This window comes from Pseudomyrmex gracilis, unplaced genomic scaffold, assembly GCF_002006095.1.
Source record: "Pseudomyrmex gracilis isolate BER0280 unplaced genomic scaffold, ASM200609v1 scaffold_71, whole genome shotgun sequence".
NCBI lineage: Eukaryota > Metazoa > Arthropoda > Insecta > Hymenoptera > Formicidae > Pseudomyrmex > Pseudomyrmex gracilis.
In genome coordinates, this window is record NW_018020655.1 from 126,178 (window position 1) to 148,766 (window position 22,589).

At 40.3% G+C, this 22,589-nt stretch overlaps 2 protein-coding genes and 1 long non-coding RNA gene across 3 annotated transcripts in view; all 3 read left to right on the top strand.

Annotated features, from left to right (window-relative positions):
- Positions 1-1,389: 1,389 nt before the first annotated feature.
- Positions 1,390-6,364, top strand: LOC109854669 (activin receptor type-2A). Its single transcript, XM_020428000.1, has 9 exons — positions 1,390-2,034; positions 2,589-2,785; positions 2,867-3,038; positions 3,118-3,254; positions 3,333-3,712; positions 3,830-4,016; positions 4,115-4,252; positions 4,346-4,477; positions 4,788-6,364. The coding sequence occupies exons 1-9, from the start codon at positions 1,986-1,988 to the stop codon at positions 4,971-4,973; spliced, it is 1,578 nt and encodes a 525-aa protein (XP_020283589.1). The 5' UTR covers positions 1,390-1,985; the 3' UTR covers positions 4,974-6,364.
- A 38-nt stretch (positions 6,365-6,402) lies between these two features.
- Positions 6,403-10,649, top strand: LOC109854670. The gene is made up of 2 exons (XR_002250235.1): positions 6,403-8,489; positions 8,532-10,649. It is a non-coding gene; the product is annotated as an uncharacterized LOC109854670 (long non-coding RNA).
- Positions 10,650-12,080: 1,431 nt separating this feature from the next.
- LOC109854678 (complexin) overlaps positions 12,081-22,589 on the top strand; it is a 109,685-nt gene continuing 99,176 nt past the window's right edge. Inside the window, exon 1 of the mRNA XM_020428010.1 lies at positions 12,081-12,392. The gene's annotated coding sequence lies outside the window, so the exon portion shown is untranslated. The remainder of the gene's footprint in view (positions 12,393-22,589) is intronic.

The window sequence follows — 22,589 nt, forward strand, 5'->3', positions numbered from 1 at the left end:
TGTAATATATAATATATATAATATATATAATATGTATAATATATTTTATAGTATATAATATAGAATATAAGTTATAATATATATTATATAAAATTGCTTGTAGGCAGGTAGAAGAAGTTAACCTGAGTTGAAAAGTTTTGAACGAGGGTTTTGATTACATTTCATAAAAAAGAAATTATTAAATAAATTAAGCCAATCATCGCTGACCTTTAGCTGGGCGCATGCCAGTGAGCTGCGCGGAACGCTTATGCACATGTAACGCGTGGTTCACTGACGTGCGTTTAATATATTTTATAGTATATAATATTCATATTGTTCTGAAAATTAGTGCGCAAAACACTGCAGTGTTTAAAATGATGGTACGTTTGATCGACGAATTGATACGAAAGAAACAAAGAGTTGTTTATTCCGATTGGTCAATAGTAGTGTCATCTCGTAGAAATGCGTCTTAATGCATTAGACGAGCACAGTCTGATGCAGAAACGCCTTCCCGCGTGTAGGTGGAGCAAACAGTTTCAGTTGAGAGTTTGTGTGCGCTTTTCTAACAGATACTATTCACTTTTCGGTGACTATTGTGTCGGAGAGAGATGAGACGACCGGACAAACTGTGTCAGTTTGTTTCCGACGAGAGTGTAAGGTTCATCATTATAACCGACGTCGAGCTGTCAAATTTGTTTGTCGCGAAATAGTTCAAGAATCGTTGCAACGCAACACAACGCAACTACCTGGACGCGCGCTTCGTATCTCGGTGGGAATAATTTCTGCAGCAGATAGTACGCGTTCACGAGAGCAAGATGTCTGGTTTTATTTGGTTTCGACGTGATTCGACGTGTGTGTGCATGTGTGTTTGTGTGTGCTCGCGTGTCTCGTACACACAGTGACACGGAGAGAGAGAAAAGCTAGACAGCCATATTAGAACCACATCGCGACTGTAGACATGAAATGTCTTCTATCCTTCACGTTTCATTCTCCCGATATCGCGCACCGTCCCATTATGTTCTCGTGTCAGCGATAAGTGCCACGGCTCGTATTTCCGTGTCCGCGCGTCGTGTTCCGTGTGCATCACGCGTCAGTCGCGTCTCACGTACGTGCGCGCATTTTTTCCACAACAAATCCAAAGGTTGCGAACTTTTTCCTCGGATTTAACCGTAGGAAAAAAAACGTGCGAGAGCTATTTGCGGTTCGGCGTGTTCGGCGCGACGAGAGAGGAGAAAAAGAGAGAAAGAGAGAGAACCGAGAGAAGAAACATGTTTGGAAATCACATCGACAGTGCGACGAAAATGACGTAAAGCTTGTTGCGGTGCGTGTGTTTTCATATATAATAAAGGTGGAAATAATAATACACGGAGAGAAAGTTAAGAAGAGATAGAGGGAGAGAGAGAGAGAGAAACGAAGAGGAAGTGTGCGCGTGAGAACGAGAGAGAAAGCAAGAGGGGAAGAGAGAAAGAATGAGAAAGGAAGAGAGACATGTCAGTGGATAAATTGCAACAATTTGCTTAAAGGGTCGTGGCAACGGAGAAGAGAGGAGAAACTATGGCACTGCTGCAGTCGGAATCGGGGCGAACTACGGATTCATAGTTTTTGCGTTATTATTCTATATGTGTACTGGCCTTTTTTTTTTTTTCACGCGAAAACGCACAGAGATTGCTCATATCCGCGCGCGGCCAATGCGGCGAATAAATTCACGAGGAGAAGCGCAATAACGTCGGCGGGAGTTTCCCTCTGATCGCGCTCTCGCTCTTCTTCAGCTCGGAGAGAAGAAACCGGAGGAGGAAAACGAAGAGAAATAAAAATCCGGAATATTTTGGCACTCGCGCACACACACACACACAAACACTATCTGTGTGTATGTCTCCCTCTCCGCACCACCTGACACGTGCGCTCTGTCCAAGGGAAACGGAGCGGTCTATATATGTCTACGGTGCTTTTGTGCGGCTCGGCTAATAGACTCAAAATTACTGGTATGGTTCTGCGATTCGCCCACGATGTCGGTCTACGCGACGATATTGCCTCTCATCTTTGTGGGGTTATTAGGTAACGTATTGATACATTTGTCGCAACAAACAACGCGCTGCTGTGCGAACGCAAATCTTGTATTTTCCGTTTCGATCTCTCTTTCCCTAGTGTTCGCGCAAAATCGACTTCTTCGCGAAAGAGGAACGGAGAAATTCGAAACAGCAGTTAAAATTCCAGCTATTTCTAAATATTGTTCGGAACTTGATCGACGCGAAATTTCATGAAACTCACGTGTAAACTAATAACGATTGTGCATGTAAACGCTTCAAGGTCGTTTAGCTGAGTGATACACACACAAGAGTTCTTCAAACCTCTCTGTTTGTTTCTCAAACCTTGCTCTTTGTACACAAATGTTTAAAGGACAAGAACTGCCTCTAGAGGCAGTCACTAGTGGACTTTCAATCAGAATCATAAATTTGTGAAAGATGTACACTATATTAGTTTATTAAATTTAAATTTAAATTTAGAATATCAGATCTACAAGATTTCAGGAAAAAATACCGGTTATCTAAGAGTTAAGAAAAGATAACACATGTCAGATTGTCTCTATTGTGGCCAAAATTTTATTTCAGGAACTATATTTGGAAAGGATATTAAAGGTTCTGCCTTTTGTGAGTTTTACAATGACACAATGTGTAAGGCCAACATGTCTGAGCAGGAATGTTCAGGGAGAGAAGAATGCGTCTTGCACGATCCGGACAAGCGTAATCACTGTTACGTGTTATGGGCGATTGACATTGTCACCGAAAAGCCGATAGTCAGATTGAAGGTCAGTTAACAAGGGATCACTTGGCGTTAATTGTTGAAAAAGAAGTGATTTACATATCTTATCGCTGCTGATTGTTTACAGGGTTGTTTCCTAGATAACAATGACTGTTACGACAAAACACATTGTATCGGAGATAAGACCGAGAAGGGATTGTATTTTTGTTGCTGCGACGGTAATATGTGCAACCAAAACTTCACCAAGAATCCACATCCAACGTCATCATCCAAGCCTACGTCGCCTACCGTTACCCATGGTATATTATTTTAACGTTGTGTTTTGTTTGTTGTACATGAATAATAATGTATTCAAGTACAACTCATTTTTGCTTTCAGAATCTGAACCTGTGCCCGATACGGAGCAACGAGCGATAACGCTATCTCTACTGATATCATTTCCTATGCTTCTTACGCTTAGTTCACTTTTTCTATGGTGGTTTTGTCGTCGTCGAAAACTAGGATATTTCAACGAGGTTGCATTTTTTTTTTGAGATTATTTCACAAACAAAACAATTCTATTTGCAAAAATATAAAAAGTTGTATCTCTTCAGGTACCGACGTTGGAACCTCTGCCACTGCCGCAATCTTTACCCAATGTAGGTTTACGACCGATACAACTTCTCGAGATCAAGGCTCGAGGTCGTTTCGGAGCGGTCTGGAAGGCTCAGCTCAAGAATGAGATTGTGGCGGTCAAAGTGTTTCCTATCCAGGACAAGCAGTCGTGGCAGACGGAGCAAGAAATTTTCAAGCTCGCACACATGGATCACGAGGACATATTACATTTTATCGGCGTTGAAAAGCGCGGTGACAACTTGCAGGCTGAGTTCTGGCTGATCACGGCGTATCACGAAAAAGGCTCGCTCTGCGACTACCTGAAAGCGAATGTTGTTACGTGGCACGAGATGTGTAGAATTGCAGAATCCATGGCAAGGTAATTTTTAACATATTAGTTACGACGCGCAAGTCTCCGATGATGTGTGACATGCTTTTATTCAGTTTTAAAGTTTCTTTACACTTTATAATAAAAAACGCAATTCGTTATTATCAGAGGTCTGATGCACCTACACGAGGAGATCCCGGCCAACAAAGCGGACGGATACAAACCGGCCGTGGCTCACAGGGATTTTAAGTCGAAAAACGTTCTGCTCAAGGCAGACATGAGCGCGTGCATAGCGGACTTCGGTTTGGCGCTCATCTTTCACCCGGGAAAACCCTGTGGCGATACACACGGACAGGTAATGCATAAATTGTCTGCGTATCTCATCACGGATAATCTGAATCGTAATACATTTATCACAATAATGAAAATTTTATAATTCTGCGATCACAACAGGTTGGAACGCGTAGATACATGGCGCCGGAAGTTTTAGAAGGGGCAATAAATTTTACCAGAGATTCATTTCTACGTATCGATATGTATGCTTGTGGGCTAGTGTTATGGGAATTAGCTTCAAGATGTACTGTACAAGATGTACGTATCGCCCAACGTGTCTCACGAACCGCGCGTTTCTTTTTTTTGTCAAACCAGTAATTTTGCTGATTGTTTTTCTTATTTCGTCATCAGGGACCAATAGGAGAATATCGATTACCGTTCGAGGATGAGGTCGGTCTGCATCCTACTTTAGAAGACATGCAAGAAAGCGTTGTTCATAAAAAAGAAAGACCGCTTATTTTAGAAACTTGGCGTAAACATCCAGTAAGTAATGCATTTTCATTAAAAGAGAGTTACATATTAACCTTATGCACTCGAGAGGCGATCCTTTCAGTCGCCACTTAATTCGGCAAAATTACAAAGCTTGGTATTCAATATAAGATTCTTGCATAATAATGCAAAAATACATAAAATATATTGAAATAAAATAGTTTTATTCGTTAAGTTACGATTTATTTTCATGTCAGTTGTAAAACAACATTTCATCAGAAAAAAGCTTCGAGTGCAAAAAGTTAAAAGCTGAAGGAGAAACACGTGAGCTACGACCGATTGTGTGTGTGTTTTTTTTCTTCAGGGACTTTTATCAATTTGTGATACGATGGAGGAGTGTTGGGATCACGACGCCGAGGCGCGTCTCTCCGCCTCGTGCGTGGTGGAACGAGTCGCTACTCTTAGCAGAACTCTTGTATTAAATTCATCCACTTTGATTCGAGTTGATAACACCAACGAGATTATTACTACCAAGGAGTCTAGTATGTAGTTAGCGCCTATTCATCCGTTATAATCAGTGACGGGCATTCAGAGAGTCTTCGATACGTTTTTTTCGATAATAATCGTCGTCTACGAGCCATTTGACATTTTTTTCTTTTCGCAAATTCAAAAACACAGAATTGTCTCAGATGTGTCCGTCGCTGATTGTAAGCTTCAGTTTTGACTGGCACAATTTTTGTATCATAATTTTGTTAATATACATATCAATGAGGAATGTTAAAACAATAGGAAAAGACAAACGTATATATACGCTTCGATCACACTTTTTGCTACATTTGATGAATAATTTATTAATTTATTTTTGCGACGTATCACACGCGTGTTATATAATGGCCATTTTTACACATACGCAAGCATGTGTGTACAATTACGTATGCGTTATTTATATACATATTTACGTGCACATGCGCACATATGTGTACAATAACATACATAATACACACAATATGTATACATGTATGAATGAAAACAGCCATTATGTATCGTCCGTTTCGAGACTCCTCTCGCGTTTGCATTTGTCTCGAAAACTTCCAGTTAGAACTCGACTAGATTCTCGCCACTATCCTCGCGCGATTTTGTCGTACGAAACAATCTGAATTTTTTGGAAAAAGTTCGGATACCCTTGTGTAACGAAATCGCGCGAAAGGAAAGTTTTAATTGTTTTTTTTTTTTTTTTTTTAGTAAAGTTTTATGACATCTGGGAGTCTCGGATAAAATTATACATTGGTTAATTATTTTATTTCGATGCCTTTGGACACGACGTTTAAATCTTGACAGATCTAACGCGGGATTGGGGATCATTTTTCCATAATCATAGAACAAGTGGGAATGCAAATTGAATAAAATTATCACACTCTTTTGTATTTTTAACAAATCAAACAATCGCGGAAGAAAGAAACCGCCAAAACTAAAGATAATAATTGAATAAAATATTTAAAACATCTACAATCGACGTAAAATATCGGGAAAATAAAATTCTAAATCTCAAGAATGTAAAAAAAAAAAAAAAAAACAACTTGCAGCTTCACGGACCGCGCGCGATCTACGAAAGGTCAATGAGAAACGATCGTGAAAAGTCCAAGGCCGGTATCGACAGTCCGATCTTGTTCAAGATCCTCTTAAATTTTTATCTCGCGATACGATCTTACGTAAGATCTGAATCATTATTTTGACGGGGAAAAATTTTACAAACAAGAAAAAAAAGACAAAACACAAAAATAAATAAACATACACAAACAACAAACGTTGAATAACGTAAAGTTAACAAATAGTGAAATACCTACTAGTTATCTACTTGCCAAATTATATCGCCTATATATTTATATAATGTGTATATATATATATATACACATACACACACACATATATATATGTATATATATATACATATTATGTTTTGTATATATGAGTGCGCGGTGTGTATGTATGCGTGTGCATAGGAGCGAGAGCGAGAGAATCTCTTGTTTTTTTTTTGTTTTTTATCGTAAATATAATACTCAACCCTTTTGTCAATTCTTGCAGTAATTCGCAAAGAACGTCTCGTGAGAGTTACATAAGTCATACTTCCATTTATAGAGAGAGAAAGAGAGAGAGAATTAGCGGATTATACTTTTAGAAACGTATTTGACGGATATCCGATATTGTTTTGCAACCGACTCCGAGATTTAATGGAGAAAAATAAGCGCGACAGATCCGTGACTTCGTTTAACTTTACTTACACAGTCGAAAACAATCCGCGAGATTCATCAACATATCCTAAATGATATATAAGCGAGCGAGAATGAGAGGAACGAATGAATGAGCGAGCGATAGAGAAAGAATAAACGTTCGGAGCATATTTTGACGATATACTAATGTGTTAATTAATCATTATACCGAGATGTAACATATACAGACCTTACACATACACACACACACACACGTATATAATACATATAGATATACGTTTTTTTTTTACTATGTAGCGTGCTTGAACATTTTTAACGTGTCAAACTTATTTTTATTATTTCTATACGTTTCTTATCGACAATGAGAGTTTTTGAACATCTTAAGAAAGAGAGAGAGAAAGAGAGAGACAATGTTCACACTGTAATATGAAAATTAGAATTAGGTTTAAGAAAATTTACGCGGCATGCGTCTCACAGATTCTTATTGCTGGCAGCTGGCACCAATTACGAGGATTTTAATTTTGTTTGCAAAAACGTAAGAAAGTGCTTTTTAAAGTCGCGACAAACAGATCGGCGGCGCTTTGTGTTTGCGCGACTGGCATCGTCTTCAAGATCTGTTGCAAATGTAAAAGTACACGCCAAATTGCAAAGCGTTTTGTTGAATTACTTACCAGTTGATTCCGAACTTGGTTAGTTAAAACTTTGCAAAAACTTTTTAGCATATCCGCGGTTGGAAGTAAAGTCGGAATATTTCGAGCGAGAAAACAGGAGTGTGTGTATAGAACATGTATATCTGTGTGTGTTCGCGCACACATCCCATCGATTTTTTTTTTTTTACCGAGTTGTTTTGAACCAATAGATTTGTTTTAGAGATAAAAATGTGTACATATATATATATATATATTTCTTTTGAAGCTTCGCGAGTAATTTGCGCATCGCCGTTTTGAAAAAGAAGAAAAAAAGGAACAAAAAAACACGCACAACTGTACATACACACACACACACGCGCGCGCGCGTACGTAATATGTGCCACTGACATTCCTCATTGATTACTGGAAGCGCGGCAAATTGACTCGATCCACACACACACACACAGATACACACACACACAAAGTGTGCTAAATGAAAAATCCAGCGAAGCCTTTTTCCTATACAAAGAGCCACGTCATTTAATATATATACAATATACATATATATATATATATATATATATACATAATATATCATTACATGTAAAACTGATAATATAATCTTATTATTGCGTTGTGACTGGTTACAACAGTTGTCGTTGCTTATGTTTGAGACTGGCATTGAGGCTGAAAATTGGATGTGTTCTGGCCGCGAAAAAAAAAGGAAAACAAAATTTCCGGGGATGCGAGAGAAAGAGAGATAATTGAATGAGAAAACCGGTGGTGCTTAACGACGTGTGTATGCGAGACGCGCGCGTGTGTGTGTGCGAGCGGAGAGAGAGTTCGTTCCTGTTATATTGTGTTAGCCAATAAGTAATGTAGGATTTTTTTTTCATAGAGCGTCGTTTCTACTGTTTTCGAAACACAAGACTATTCACAACTTATAAAAACGAGAGTATAATTTGAAAGCTGACATTTAAACGTGTAATCAAAAATAAGTTTATTATATTTTTTTTATTTATTTATTGAGCGCTTATTTTGGCTTAAACATGGATAACAAAGAGATGTACTTTCGTGCAATTATCGTCACTCCCTACGTATAATTACATAAGTGTCACATATGGGATTTTCAGTTTATTGCATAATGACACTTAGAAAGTCATGTTCTTTATGGTCACCAAATATTAAAAAAAAATATTCATAAATAAGGTACAAATTTGAAACCGNTAAAAAAAAATATTCATAAATAAGGTACAAATTTGAAACCGAAAGATCCCTAACTATAGGGAAACATATGAAGCTTTATACTTTTAAACTGCTCTCCTCTAAAATTTGCGTTTTGGAGTTACGGGATTATACGTAGGGAGTGACGATATGCTCTTTTATTTTTGCTAAGATAAAAATGCAGTACAAACAAAAACAAATTCTGATGTTGGTACTGTGAATACAAAGAAAGGTACAAAGGTGGTAAAGAGTATTGCTTTATGAGCTTCTGCTTAATCAGACCATGAACTTAGATAAGTCTGATATTTGATGCTTTCGCGGTTTGTTGTATTAATATTCAAAGATGTTTTTCGGGTTTGAACCGCGTTGTATTGTCATTTTTATACCGGTATAAAAATGACACTAACGCGATTCAAACTCGAGAAACATCTTCGAATGTAAACTCTGATAAGTATTGCTCACAATTAGATTAAACGAAAACATTAAGAAAAAACGATCGGAACTTGCCTGTAAAAAAGGAGTAATTTTCCATCAAGACATGCGAGGTCTCACGTAATCAATACAGACTCGGCAAAAATTTAAGAGAACTGAATTAGGAAGTTATTAATATATATCACATACACACATCCACTTTATTCACCTGACTTAGCATCATCTGATTTTCATTTATTTCGTTCTCGGCAAAATTCGCTGAGTGAAAAAAATTTTGATTCTTTAGAACTCTGCGAAATGTGTATGTTTCAACATTTCTTGCTGAAAACAATTTCGAAAGAATGGTATCATGAAGTTACCTGTAAAATGGTATAATTGCACGAAAAAATACATTTCTTTGTTACCCACGTTTAAACCAAAATAAGTACTCAAGAAAAAGTCATCGATCAAAATGGTTAATACGTTAATGAATAGTTTTCTGTATTAAAAAATAATTAATTTTGTTTTTTATTGCTGAAATATTAGGAATATCGAAATCCAGTGTTAATAATAACTATCTGCGTCAACTTGATTAATTTCCAGATATGACGTTTGAGTTCCACGATTTAAGTGAACAAAATTTAATCGATCGAATTTCGGATTGTGATTTATTACTTATTGGCCAATCCAATAATTACTTCTCAAAACATAAGCAACGATGTATTGAGTCTTGTTTGTTATAAAGTACCTGGTAGTTACAATCGAATTAATAGAATTGAGGAATTTATTGACATCTTTCCACACATACACATACATACAACACGATGAGGTAAACACACACACACACATACACAGCACACGTTTGATCGATTTGTATTTTGCGACATCATCTCGGCGCGGTTTTTATTTACGGATTTTATTACATGTAATTTGTTTTTATATAAGGTTTAAGTAAGAAAAACAGAAACTCTAATCATCACAGGTTTAAGATACTAATCGTTGCGCAAACATGTATGTTTCACGCGTGGCTCTATAATTTAACGCAATTTACGTATTATTTATTGTTACCAAATAATAATACGCGTTTGAGTTTTTTTTTTTATTTTTTAATTTTCTCGAAAACCAAAAAAAGAGCAATCGGCTTAATGTATGTAAGCGAGGTCGTTTTTCTTTTTCTTTTCATTTTTCGAAGCAATTTCTTTGTCAGAGTAGGAGTAATAATGTACATGTATATACGCGATATATAAGTATATGTAAGGATAATGTAGGATATAAATTATTCATATTTATATCAGCAACGTATACGTTGCAATCTATCGAAAGGAGCAATGAAATAAGTGTTTTTATTCCATAAAAGAAAAAGCGACAATTTCAATATAAATCTATTAAAACAATTAAACACCGAGAGAGAGAGAGATTTTGTTGCCCCCTGTTTCTAACGCAATTACAATTGTTGCAATTGATTAATTTTGTACACACCATGCAATTTATATATTTATGTACTTTTCAGATATAAATTAATTTTAACAAGTTAATTTTACACCCCAGACAGCACGTGACCTCCAAGAGACGACTTCGAAACGTCTCATCGTCTCTTGGAAATCTTCAAGATGTTCTCAGATGTCCTCTCCGTGCGCTGTCTGGGATGCATTTTGCGCGCGCAATTGTCACAAAGTGATGATTAAATATCGCGCGTGTCGATTAAAATCTTCAAAAAAAAAAAAAAAAAAAAAAGTGTTTCAATCCGCGCCGTCGAAAAAAATCCGAACAGCGCGTTATTCGATACGAGGAATAAATCGCGCGTTTCGAAACGTTGCCAGACTCTACCGGCTGTGTGTATATATAATTGCTTCTTCTTTTCTCGAAATTGGAACCATATCCGAGCGCTCTTTGAGAGGATAATGCGTTGCCATTCGAATCGAGAGGGAGGAGGAAGGAGACTCTGCAAGAACTTTCGCAAACGCGAATATCGTTACACACATCGTTGTACTGAAGATATTGTGATGATTGAAAAAAAAAAAAAAACCGATTAAAATAAATGAGAATTTTCACCAACTTTTCTATGTTGTTCTTTTTTTTGTGTTTTTTTAAATTAGTTGATTATTCGCGAACTTCACGTATCCGCGATATCACGACGTCGTCGTCGTCGTGGTGTGTGTGTGTGTGTGCACGTGCTGTCACCTTCGATGTTCACGCAAAGCAGCCCGGCGGAATGCGAGGAAATTATACAATTTCCGGTCATGTGCCGCGATGGGGGTTTCAACCTTCTTTTTTTTTGTTCACGCGCGCGCGCACACATACACACACACACACACACACGTTACCGTTCGCCGTCGTTGACAACAACGTGCACTTGACATTCGTCCGGTTATCCGCTCGCATGCGGAGTCGCAATGCAATTTCGCGACGGAACAAGCATGCACTTTGATCCGAAGAGACGTGCGAGACCGACGTAAAATTCTTCGAGTATTCCTCTGCTTCCGCAATCTAATCCGTACAACGACGATTTCGATCGTGCAAAATCTGCGACGAGTCTTTTACACGGGGGCGAGGGGAGGTGTACGTATAAATATTAAAAATATATATATTTTTTTTTTCAAATTAAACTCGAAGTTTTTTACTCGCGATGTTACATGTATGCGAGAAACAAAGGGCTTGAAGAGGACACTGAGAAGGGAGGCGTGGCGGTGTGGGGGTAAGTGTAGAGAGACGGCGAGGGGGAAAGGTGGAAAAGGGTGCTGGAGAAGAGGATAAGGGGTGCACCCTCTCTCGCTCGGACAGAGAGAGAGAGAGGAGAGAAAAAGAGAGAGAAAAAATAAAGAGAAAGAGGACAATCAGATTTTAGGGAGGCGTTTACGGTCCGCATTCTTCCTTCTTCCATTAGTCGCATAATCGACTCTCTTTTCTAACCCTAATCCTTGCCGCCGCGACCATCGGTGGCGGTGGTGGTACGTGTCTTACCGCAACCCTCGCCTCCACCGCCGCTTATCCTTGTCCCTCCGCCGGTTAGGCGCGACCAATCCCCTCTGTGCAAAACCCCTCTCTTAACAGGCTCTTTCCCATACCACCCTCGGCGGATCGATGCGCGGTGGGTGACTCCTTCACCCTCCGTGGCGCGGCGCTGTTGTCGCTTAAGCGCCGCTCAGTCCGAACGCAGGGTTCACTCAGTCGACGAACGTTTGCCACGAGACTTCGATCTCTCCACTGCATTTTGCACACGCTATCCTTATCTCTCTCTTTTTCTATTCACTTACCTGCATCTGTCTCCACTTTTCCTTTTTCTCCGCTTGGTAGATAGAGAGGCCCCAGCAGCGGCGACCGGGGAAGGCGTGCGTAGTAACCGCGCAACGGTTCACGTCAACGGAAGTCTCGCCGTTATACCCTCGTGCTTTCGGTTACTTCGACCTATATAGTCAACCCGTACAACCCCCGTTTGTCCGCTTCGACCGGTTGCGGATCTACCTGCGGCGCAGCGAGGTGAGTGGGCGACCCTATCGCACATCTACACCTTCACACACGCTTAGCCTTCCACTGGCATCAAATACAGTGCATTCCTTGAGCTTTATCTGCTAATTTTCAAACGCGCACACGTTTTATCCGCAAATTTGTATTTTGTCTTTCGTGCGTCTTGCTTGAAAAATTTTTTTTTCGCACCACCACCCTTTCGCGCGCGCACACACACACACACACACACACACAGGATTTTTATTTCGCGTAAGGTTTCTTTTTCCATTTTTCCGCGGATATTTTTTTCATCCTCGCACACAACAATATACAACTAAAATTCTCGCTTACATAAATACACGAAGCGCACACATACGTGTGCGCACACATTTTGAATGTGTATTCAAGATCGAATTTATTGTGAATTTCGAAATGTGCGAACTTTCGAAACAGTTTTTTCTTGGAATGAAAAACCAAGTTGAACTTAAAAAGAAAACCACATCACATACATCTTGTAATAAAAATTTAAATACGGTTTTTCGATATTATTCGAAGAATGTAATTCAAAATAAAAATTGCGATCTAAATTAAGTGTATTTATAAAAAAAAAAAAAAAAATTGGCTTCCGACAAATTTAAACGTAAATTCAATCTCGAGATTTGTCGCAAGCTTTTTATTTTTTTCAAGCAACGGAAAGTATACGTCGAGCAAGAAGAAGAGATGTAGACGCTCGCGTACGTTCTCCTATTTTTTAATAACATTAAAATGTGTCTAAATTTCTTTCTCCTCTTTCTCTCTCTTTTTTTTCTCCTCAAAGACGTTTGTTTTATTAAGAGTAACGAAAGCACATTAAAAGAAAACAAAATTTGTACGAACATTTTCGTAAAAGATATTCAAGTCGCAAAAACACGGCACTTATGGGGAAAAGTGTTTGTTTGTCCTTTTAATATTGATGCAATTTGAGCAATTTGCGAATACGGAGTTGTCTAAAATAAAAAAATAAAAGAGAGTGAGAACGGGGGGAGGGGGGGGATACTAATTACTCGTTAGTAGCCACATTGACAATCAATAAGAAAAATGTTTTCGATTCTTACAAAACCAATACTTCGACGAATTTCTTCGAAAAATCATACCGACTGATTTATTCTCGTGTTTAAAACACAGCGTCCATTTTTATTTAAATTTAATCGATTAACTTTTTTCATCATCCTCGAATAAAGTATTTATTATTTATTAGCGCAACTCTCTTTTTCGAGACCCATTCGGTTTTCTCAGACATACTCTACGCGTATCGAATATCCAATGTGTATTTTAGTTCATTGGATATCTCTAGTGTATATTCTCTCTCCCGCGCGGCTTATGGTCTCACACGGTGCTGTCATCTATTGGCAGAGACAAGCTTAAATAATATTCGCTAATATATATTTGACACAAAACTGTCCTGAAAAGAGATTGCCTTGGTTGCGCTTCTTCGGGGAAAAAGAGAACTCATTTCTTTTTCACAAGCTAAAACAAGGTCGGATCCGAATTCTATATTTAAGATCTCTCTATTTTCAATTTGTTTTATTTTACATAAAGTTTTTTTTGTTTTTGCGCGACGTGTTTGCGCGAAATGTGTTCTCGATAACGGATTTAAAATAATGTTTCCCCGAGACAAATCCGGATTTCAAGTAACGATGCGAGATTAATCGATGCGAAATATCCGCTTTCTCTCTCAATTTGCATTTTCTCGAAACAGTGAGAGAGAGAGAGAGAAAGAAACCTCGAAACGTGAATTCTTGATAAGCGAAAGGTCAGAGGATATTCGCGAGATCCTCCACCGAACCACGTCGCTCGATGTCGTTTCGGACAATCGATTCCACAAGCTGGACGACCGTGTTATACGGATCGCGTGTTACACAGAAATTGCCTTCTCGCATGAGAAGTCGCATCAATTATGGACAAGCTACGCGGGTCCAGACGATTCATCGCATCTGAATATTCTCACATTATGACGTTTTCGATTCCGTTCGTCTCGAAGGTGAAACATCTGACAGTCGGAGATTTTTAATATTAATTCAACCAAAAAAACATGTCAAATGCTCAGAATTTGACTTTTGTTACATGAGAAATCGACTGGAATTCTCTCTTGAAATTATTTGCATTTCACGACGCAAGTTTTTATTACCTTCGACTAAAACACAAGTGACACATATATTATATTTTTCGTGTTTTTTATTTTTTATATTGTAGTAGCCTCTTGAATGTTTTCTTTTTGCCATAATTAATCTTGCGACTGATGACGACTCCAACTAAAGATCGAAACGTTCTGTCTAATATTATATAATATTATATAATATATTTCTTATCTTCTTGTTATCATTAAGTTTGCAATTGACAAAGACTCTAATAAAAGCTCGAAACGTTTTGTTTAATATTGTGTGACATATTTCTAATTTTTTGTAAATATTTTTAAGCAACATTTTGTGTCTTATACAACATCTTTGTAATTCGCAATCGACCTAAATTACACGTTTTTGTAAATTCACTCAACGAGTGTTCTGTGTGCTCTTTCTTTTTGATTAATTCAATTTAGACAGTCGCAAAATTATCTCAACAGTTGTCGTATAATGTGAATATTCAGAAATAAAGCTTCGTCGTACGTACGTACGATGCAATTTCGTGCGCGAAGGACGATTTCTCTCGACAGACTGCGCTAAGTAACTACTTGCGACGCAAAAAATGGTCTGCTGCAATAATTAAACGAAAGAGATGTGTCGCGCGGAGATGACGTCAAAAAAAAAAAAAAAAAAAAAAAAAGACCAGCGTCGCAGGCAAAAAATATATGTCGCTCTGTATGCAATCCTTATGCAATTCACGACAAATTTAATCTCGCGCCGTTAAACTATATTGGCCGAATAACTATCGCGAACATGGAGATTCGATCAATAATGAAACCGTATCGGTAAACACGGCATGAAAAAAAAAAGTTTGCATTTTCCCTTTGTGTCAAGTAAAAAAATATAAAAAAAAATTGAACGTGTCACGTGTAATGGAAATGTCACGATTTTTAATTTGAGTTTTTTTCGCCGTAGTATATCGAAAGCGATATCGAGAACTCACGCGCGGAAAGATAAAGTCTAATCGCGCTAATTTCGTAAAAATTATTATCGTTACTTTACGATTTACCGCCGCTGATGCGCAAAACGCGCTGACGGGGGTTGAAGGTGGAGGACCCTGCTCGCGCGCGAGGGGAGTGCGCGGACGATACTGTTCAGCGCATAAAATATGCATGTAGGTGCGCATGTTGATGAGTGCATGCGAAGGCAAGTAAATCTCGCAGTCGCGATTCACTCGCAGACTGCTAAATTACCACTCGAGTTAATCCGAGTATGAACTGATTGCGTATATACTCGCCCGGCGGGAGGTCGAGCAAGGGAAGAGAAAACGCAAAACATCCTATACAGAGAGAAAGCGAGAAAGCAAGAGAAAGAAAGAGAGAGAGAGAGAGAGCAGCATCCTCAACTGCTAGTGTCCGCCGCTGTTATTTGTCTTATTTGTGTCCGAATGTAAAGAAACGTTAATTTCGCCAAAGAGAAGGGAGAATGAGAGGATCTCGTCTCTCGTCTCCGTCCTCGCCGGAAAACAAAAACCAGGACGTACACTCCGTGTATGTTCGTGTTGCGCTCGCGTGCGCGCGTTTAATTTGTTTTATATGGAGAAACGTTCATTACGCAATTTCACAAAGAGCAAAATTTCGTGGGAAAGTTTCTGGTTTACCGAAACGTTTATTTTAGAATGCGGTTTGGATTTTCCACTTTGGGACTGAAACCGTAATCGTTTGTGAATAAATCAAAGGTCTCTTTTTAACGAGATTCATCAAACGGTATTCTCTTTGCGCGCGCGCGCGAAAATTACTTTTGAATGGAGTTGCAACGAATATCAGACAGGCGAATATTCGCAGGTATTCCGTCTATTCGGCTAACGAATTTTTATCGCTCGAATAGTTTTAACTGTAAAAATGAAAAAAAATTTAGAAAGCAGCGGCTAATGGACAGTTGCCACCTCGGCCGCGCACAGTTTTTTTCATGCTCGAGTATTTTATTCATTTACTTGTATCTAAGTAAAATTAATGTACGTCTAATATAGTACCTTATCTAATTTATGTATCTAACAAAATTAAATTAAATAAAACTTAAGTAAAATTTAATTGTTCCATAATGTACGCACGCATTTATTTAATACACACTAATTGTAAACCACAAAAGAAAACAAATTTGACGATTAAACTCATATCAATTTAATATGTAAATTTTTCTGACGTTAATTGCTCAATTATAATCTGTCATTAAGAGAAAATAATTCTATAAAAATAAACAATCGATAATTTTGAAACAAATAATTTTTTCAATAGTAGAAACGCGCGTTTGAAATTCGAACTATCTAACTTCTAACATTCGTTACATCTCTACTTTTTTTGAGATACAAAATTGTTAATAGTCCGACAAATTGGAGATGGAAAGCACTTGGAAATTTAATGACTGACCTTCGAACGCGAGATTTATTGTTTACACATCTATTGCTGACGACGAATTCGCGATGAATTTGATCAATGGGAGAATCGCTCGTTTTTTTTTTTTTTTTTTATCACACGTCACCTCTCCTTAAATTTCCATATCGCGCGAGAGGACCTTGCATTAAGCGCGTAATTTATCTCCGAATGTGGCCTTCGTCCCAGATTTTTTGCGGACGCGGGGCAGAGAGAAATGTCTCAGGACGGATCTCTCCGAGAGAGTTGCGCCCTCCCGAACTGTCATGTTCTATTGGCCGCTCGCTCAGACTATTTGCTCCTTTTTGCGCATTAAGGGCCACAACGACGAGAAAGCGAAGACGGGGGAGAAGAGACGCGGGGGGAAAGATTACACGTGCGCGCGATTCGCGTGTGATTTATTGCGGTCTTTTTCATTTTTTTTCCCTTCGCGTGATCAATCGCGATCTGAGTAGAGTTATTCAACGCTTCGTGCGGAAATCGTTCGATATCAAACGACCGCGCGTCTCGCAAAAGAGGAGCGCGCAACGTATATCGGTCGGAAATCACAAAATCACGCGGTGAACACAAAGGAGAAGCGGACATGTCTATCGCGCGCGATAATTAATCTATACAATTATGATTTTGTTGCAATTAGAGTAACAGCGTGGGTAATCGACACATTTGTGTCCGGTGGACATCGGTTGTGTGGGGCAACGATGGCTTATTATTACGTTATTATAGCGCGCGCGCGCACGTTTATTCGCTTGGCGAAGGTTATAACGTCACAAAGAGTGACGATGCTCGGATAAATTTCACGTGTCGCGCTAAATAGCCTATTAACGATAAATGGATATATCCTTTAGACGCAGAGCGCGATATTTTAATGGAATCGCGCGACATTAATTAATATTCTACTTCGGCTAAAATCTGCTTCTCCTCACGAAGATGAGAGGACAGGTCGGGAGGGGAGCCGCTCCCGGTAATATAGCTATCGGCAAATTGTATTTGGCGTCTATTAGCGTACACCCTGGTGCAGCTACAGCTGCCCCCTCCCATCCCTGATACGCTCCGCGGAAATGATAATACTGACAAAAAGAGAGAGAGAGAGAGAACGGCGCGAAAAGCGACAAAGGGCATCGCGAGCACACGCAGTTGCCAACTGCGTGTAGCGAGAGATAATGTTTCCGGTGTATTACAGTAAATTAAATACGCGACATGTTTCATGAAACTAATATATCTCCGCGAATTAACTCGCGGAACATCGCGAGGGAACATCTCCCGCTCCTGGGAGAGAGAAAGAGAGAGAGAGAGAGAGAGAGAGAGAAAAAGAAGGAAGTTAAAAGTTTAAATATTAATTTCCTACGCGCGCGTGCGGCGAAATTTCGTCAAATAATTTAGACGATCTCTCTCTCTCTCTCTCTTTCATTTTTTAACCTTTTCTCTCTCTCGGAAAAAGGTCGGAAGCGCATTTTTAGAAAAGAGAACGTTTGTACGACTGTTGAGCATTTTCGCGCGCACTTCGGCGCGCGATTTTTCAATCGGGAAAGAAACTGATTTCGCACACAGGGAGAGAAGTTCTTTGCTCGACGCGGTAAATAATATATCGGGGAGATTTGCACGGCGCGAAGAAAATTACATGATCGAAAAATTGACCGGGGCGCTGTTTGTTCTCCCAGTTCGGACCGCATCTTTTTCTCTCTGTCTCTCTCTCTCTCTCGTTCCTATGTTTTACACCTTCTCTTCTCCTTTTTCTCATGAATATCTTCCCCGCAGTCGATCATGCTGATCTCTTAAGAAGACGGAGGAAGTGGTTCTCGCCGGACAAATAGCCGGATCAGAGGCAAATACCCTATTTTTCCGCGTACGATCATAAACGCCTTTTACTTACGCTCCGGTTAAATCACTACAGAGCCAAAGAGAGAGAAATAACAATTTCGCATAACGCGGGACGTACCCGATATCGTATACGTTGCGAACGTTTGAGTCGCTTCTCGTATATATCTCGCAAAAACAATGAGAGAGCGCGGTACACGGGGTTGTACAATACCCCCGTACATATATCGAACTACAAAAGTATTGACATGGAAAATCACTAATGCGCGCATACATACGCAGTCGTTGCAATTTTTTCCCGGTGTGAAATATTGAGGGAAATGGATCCTGATGGTCATGTTATGTGAATGGATTTCATTCCTCTCTCTCTCTCTCTCTCTCTTCCGCTCTTTCTCTCTCTCTCCTTCGCCGTTTGATTCTGTCCTCCTCGACTTCGGAATCTTCCGCGCGCCAACCGGTTGCCATCGTGGCAACTTTGTTATCTCCGGCTGTGTCCATCAACCCCGTCAAACGTTTCCGTCGCTTTGTGCGACACGTCGAGCAGCGACGGCGCTCGCTTGCTCGCTCGATGTCAACTCTCGATGCCGTCGTCGTCGCGTTAGTTGCCGTCGTCGTCGTCGCTGTCGTCTCGACGGCTTATCCGTTTAATTAACGAGACAATACCCGGGGCCTGCAGATTGCACGCGCCGGGTCCTCGCGCGCCAAACGCGAACAATGTCATTATTGTTACTTCGTCTCGCCGCGCGCGCGCGCTTTACGCCCCCAACCCCCCAGTCGTGTGTCCTTATGTGTGTTTCTGCCATCCTGGATTTCGAAAAGTTTCACGCGCGCGCCATTCATCACGCGACGCTGTTTATTTCACGGTGCGCGAATGCGAAATCCTTCCTCTTTAGAAAACGGATCGTCTCGACCGACCTGATCAGAGACGATTGGAAGAATTTTCAGATCCATTGAAGAGGAGACAGACGTTCTATTTTTTTTTGTTTCAAAAACAATAAATAGAGAGCGTCTCATTTCTTCTCGTGACGTTTAAATATAGCGACTCCGAGAGGGTCTCGGAGTTGACGTAATTTGAGAATCTAATAATCTAAATTGAAACCATCTTTTCGAAGCGTCTTGTATTCCAATGCGACGGTAGGTACTGTCGCGCTGTTCATTTTCTGAAAGAACATTTACAACTTAACACGCAAATGTTAGGAGGAATCTGTGACCTAAAAAAGAGAGCGGAAAACGAAGAGAAAGAGAAAGAGAGAGAGAGAGGGAGAACTACTGCTTTAAACGAAACTACTTGCTTTTGCACCGGTCGGAACGTGCATACATTTTCCGCACGACGCAATAAGAGAACCAGGCCGAGGCGTACATTCCGCAATTTGTGTCTCGCGGGCAAAAGGGAACGTACGTAAAAACACGGTTTCTCTCCCTTCTCCCTCCAGATTTCGCGGATGCTTTTGTGGTATGACACTGATATATCGCAACTGCTTTTCGCTTACCTATTCATTTTCGTTCTTTTGCCGAAAGAAAGCGCATTTCCAAATTAATTAAAATTTCCGCTTATACCGAACAATATTCTGATAATTAACAATCGCGTACCGGTAGCGCTCTATTTTTTTTTTTTTTTTTTTTTTTCACTTGTGAACGCGCCTCTCGGAAAAACGTACGAAAAAAAAAAAAAAAAAAATACAAAAGATTAACGGGAACAAAAAATTGCGGAACTTATTCCGGTCACCTGTGAAGCAAATGATGCGGCAAATGTAGCTCGTAAACAGACAAGTGGTTCGCGATCGGTTCGTCCAAAAAACTCGAACAAAACGGAAATAAAAGAAAAAAGCTTTTTGTTTCCGCGCGCGAGCCAAGCGCGGTTTTATTTTCGCCGCATAACTTATATTAGATATGAGAATAGCGACGTGTGTGTGTGTGTGCGCGCGCGCGGCGAAGAGCCGAAAGAGGGTGTATATATGAAGTGGTTGCCACAAAGGCGAGTACGAAGGCGAAATTGCACGTTCATCGTATTTTTATCCCACCGTTGGAGCGCTCGGACGGCGCGTACAAAAGAGAAAGCGATTTTTCTGGATTTCCCCCGATGCAGTCCGGGTAGTGTGTGCGCGCGCGCGCGCGCGTACACACTGTCCGTTTCTCCGCTAGCGTAAAACCGCTCATATTACTGTTTGCTCACGGCTCGGTTTTACCATTTGCCCGCGCCGCCATATCTGCCGAATAAAATCCTCCGAAACCGGCGCTATCACGAACTACTCCTCGCTAACGCCGCGGCGCACAACCCATTTTTCCCTCGTCTCCGCTTCCTCTCGATCGACGCGCGATGAAAGAAAGATCGAGTTTTGTTTACGACAACTCGCGAGATATCATTGAGATAAACAATATGGAGGAGCTGATGCGCGACACACGTTCTCGGAAAATTGTTCGAGAAAAATTGCAACAATCGGAACCGACTATCGACGACCGATGTTTGTGTGTGTGTTTCCTTTTAAACTCGCGCCATTGATTTCATGAATATCGAGCATTCGACGTGAAGAGGTTCTTGAAATATAAATTTCTTCTTTCCTCTTTTTTTTTTTTCCCCCTTCCCGCCGGCGCTTCGTCGTTTGGCAGTCGATGCGGAACATCTGACGTAACTGGAAAAGTTGGGACGCGGATTTTTAAGTCGACGAGACGCGCGAAAATACGTTAAGTTCGTCACGAGGCGAGAGGAAACGTCGCGAAGAAGGGCGCGCATTAACGCGAAAGTGTGTAGCGGTCCCGGGGGCGAGAGGAAGTACCTGGCCGCGCCAACGTCTCTCTCTCTCTCTCTCTCCGAGAGATGCAGCGCGTCTCTTCGTTTAAAATGCCTAGAGCGGCGAGTTTCTCTATCGGAAATACTTGGGCGCTACACGCGCCTGCTCTTCATCGGCGAAGTTGTGAGTTTCGACGGGGACTCTTCGATCACACGGGGGGAGAGTCTCCGATGTTGTTCGGCGAGTAAACTTTATGCGCAATTAAGTTTTCGCGACGGTGTTTCGCCCTCCTTAGATCCCTTAAAAAAACAAAACGAAAAAAAAAACAAACAAAATCGAGAATCGGTTTTGACGGTATCTGGTCATTCAATGTTGACGCCGCGGGTTGAAACCGCGACACGTTTGAAGTAATTAATCTAACTTTAAGACGCGATTTGTCAAATGGAAAATCGAGCGTGACGTCTGACCATTTGTTTTGGCGACAAAAAAGAATAGAGAAATAGGAAAGGAGCCGGAAAACGCGGAGATCGCGACGCCCGAACATCGGAAAAGTCTCTCGGGAGTCTCTCAATATTTCAGGAAGTTTTTCTGGTCGGGTGTGGAGAGAGAGAGAGAGAGAGAGAAAGGAGAGGAGGACTCCGCGACTTTGCGCGTCGACAAATGCTTAGCCTTGCTTAGCCGCTTTTATCCCTCGGCCGACGTTTTATCGACGACTCCGCGCGACAAAGTTTGTCTTTTCTTCTCTCACCCCCTTCTTGCCATTTATAATGGAGGAGAAACTTGTCGCTTTTGGGAAGCGACGATAAATAAATAAAAAAAAAAAAAAGAAAAGAAAAGTCGAGATCAAAGAGGCCGGACGCTAAATACAAGCGAATAAAAGCTGAAATGTATACCTTCTCTTGTATCGAAAGAAGCTTCTTTCCCGCGAAGGAGAGAGAGACGACTTTTGTCCAAATTGGAAGGCGCCTCTCTGATGTTCGTCGACACACACACACACACACATACATACTCACGAGAAGGGTTTATCGAAGTAAACTTTTTACGCGACATTTCGACGTTCCGGTGACTTAGGTTCTTATCAAGTTTAGAGGCTCCGACAGACGGTTTTACAACTCGCGTCATAAACTCCAGAGGAATACGAGTAATAAGTGTGTGTGT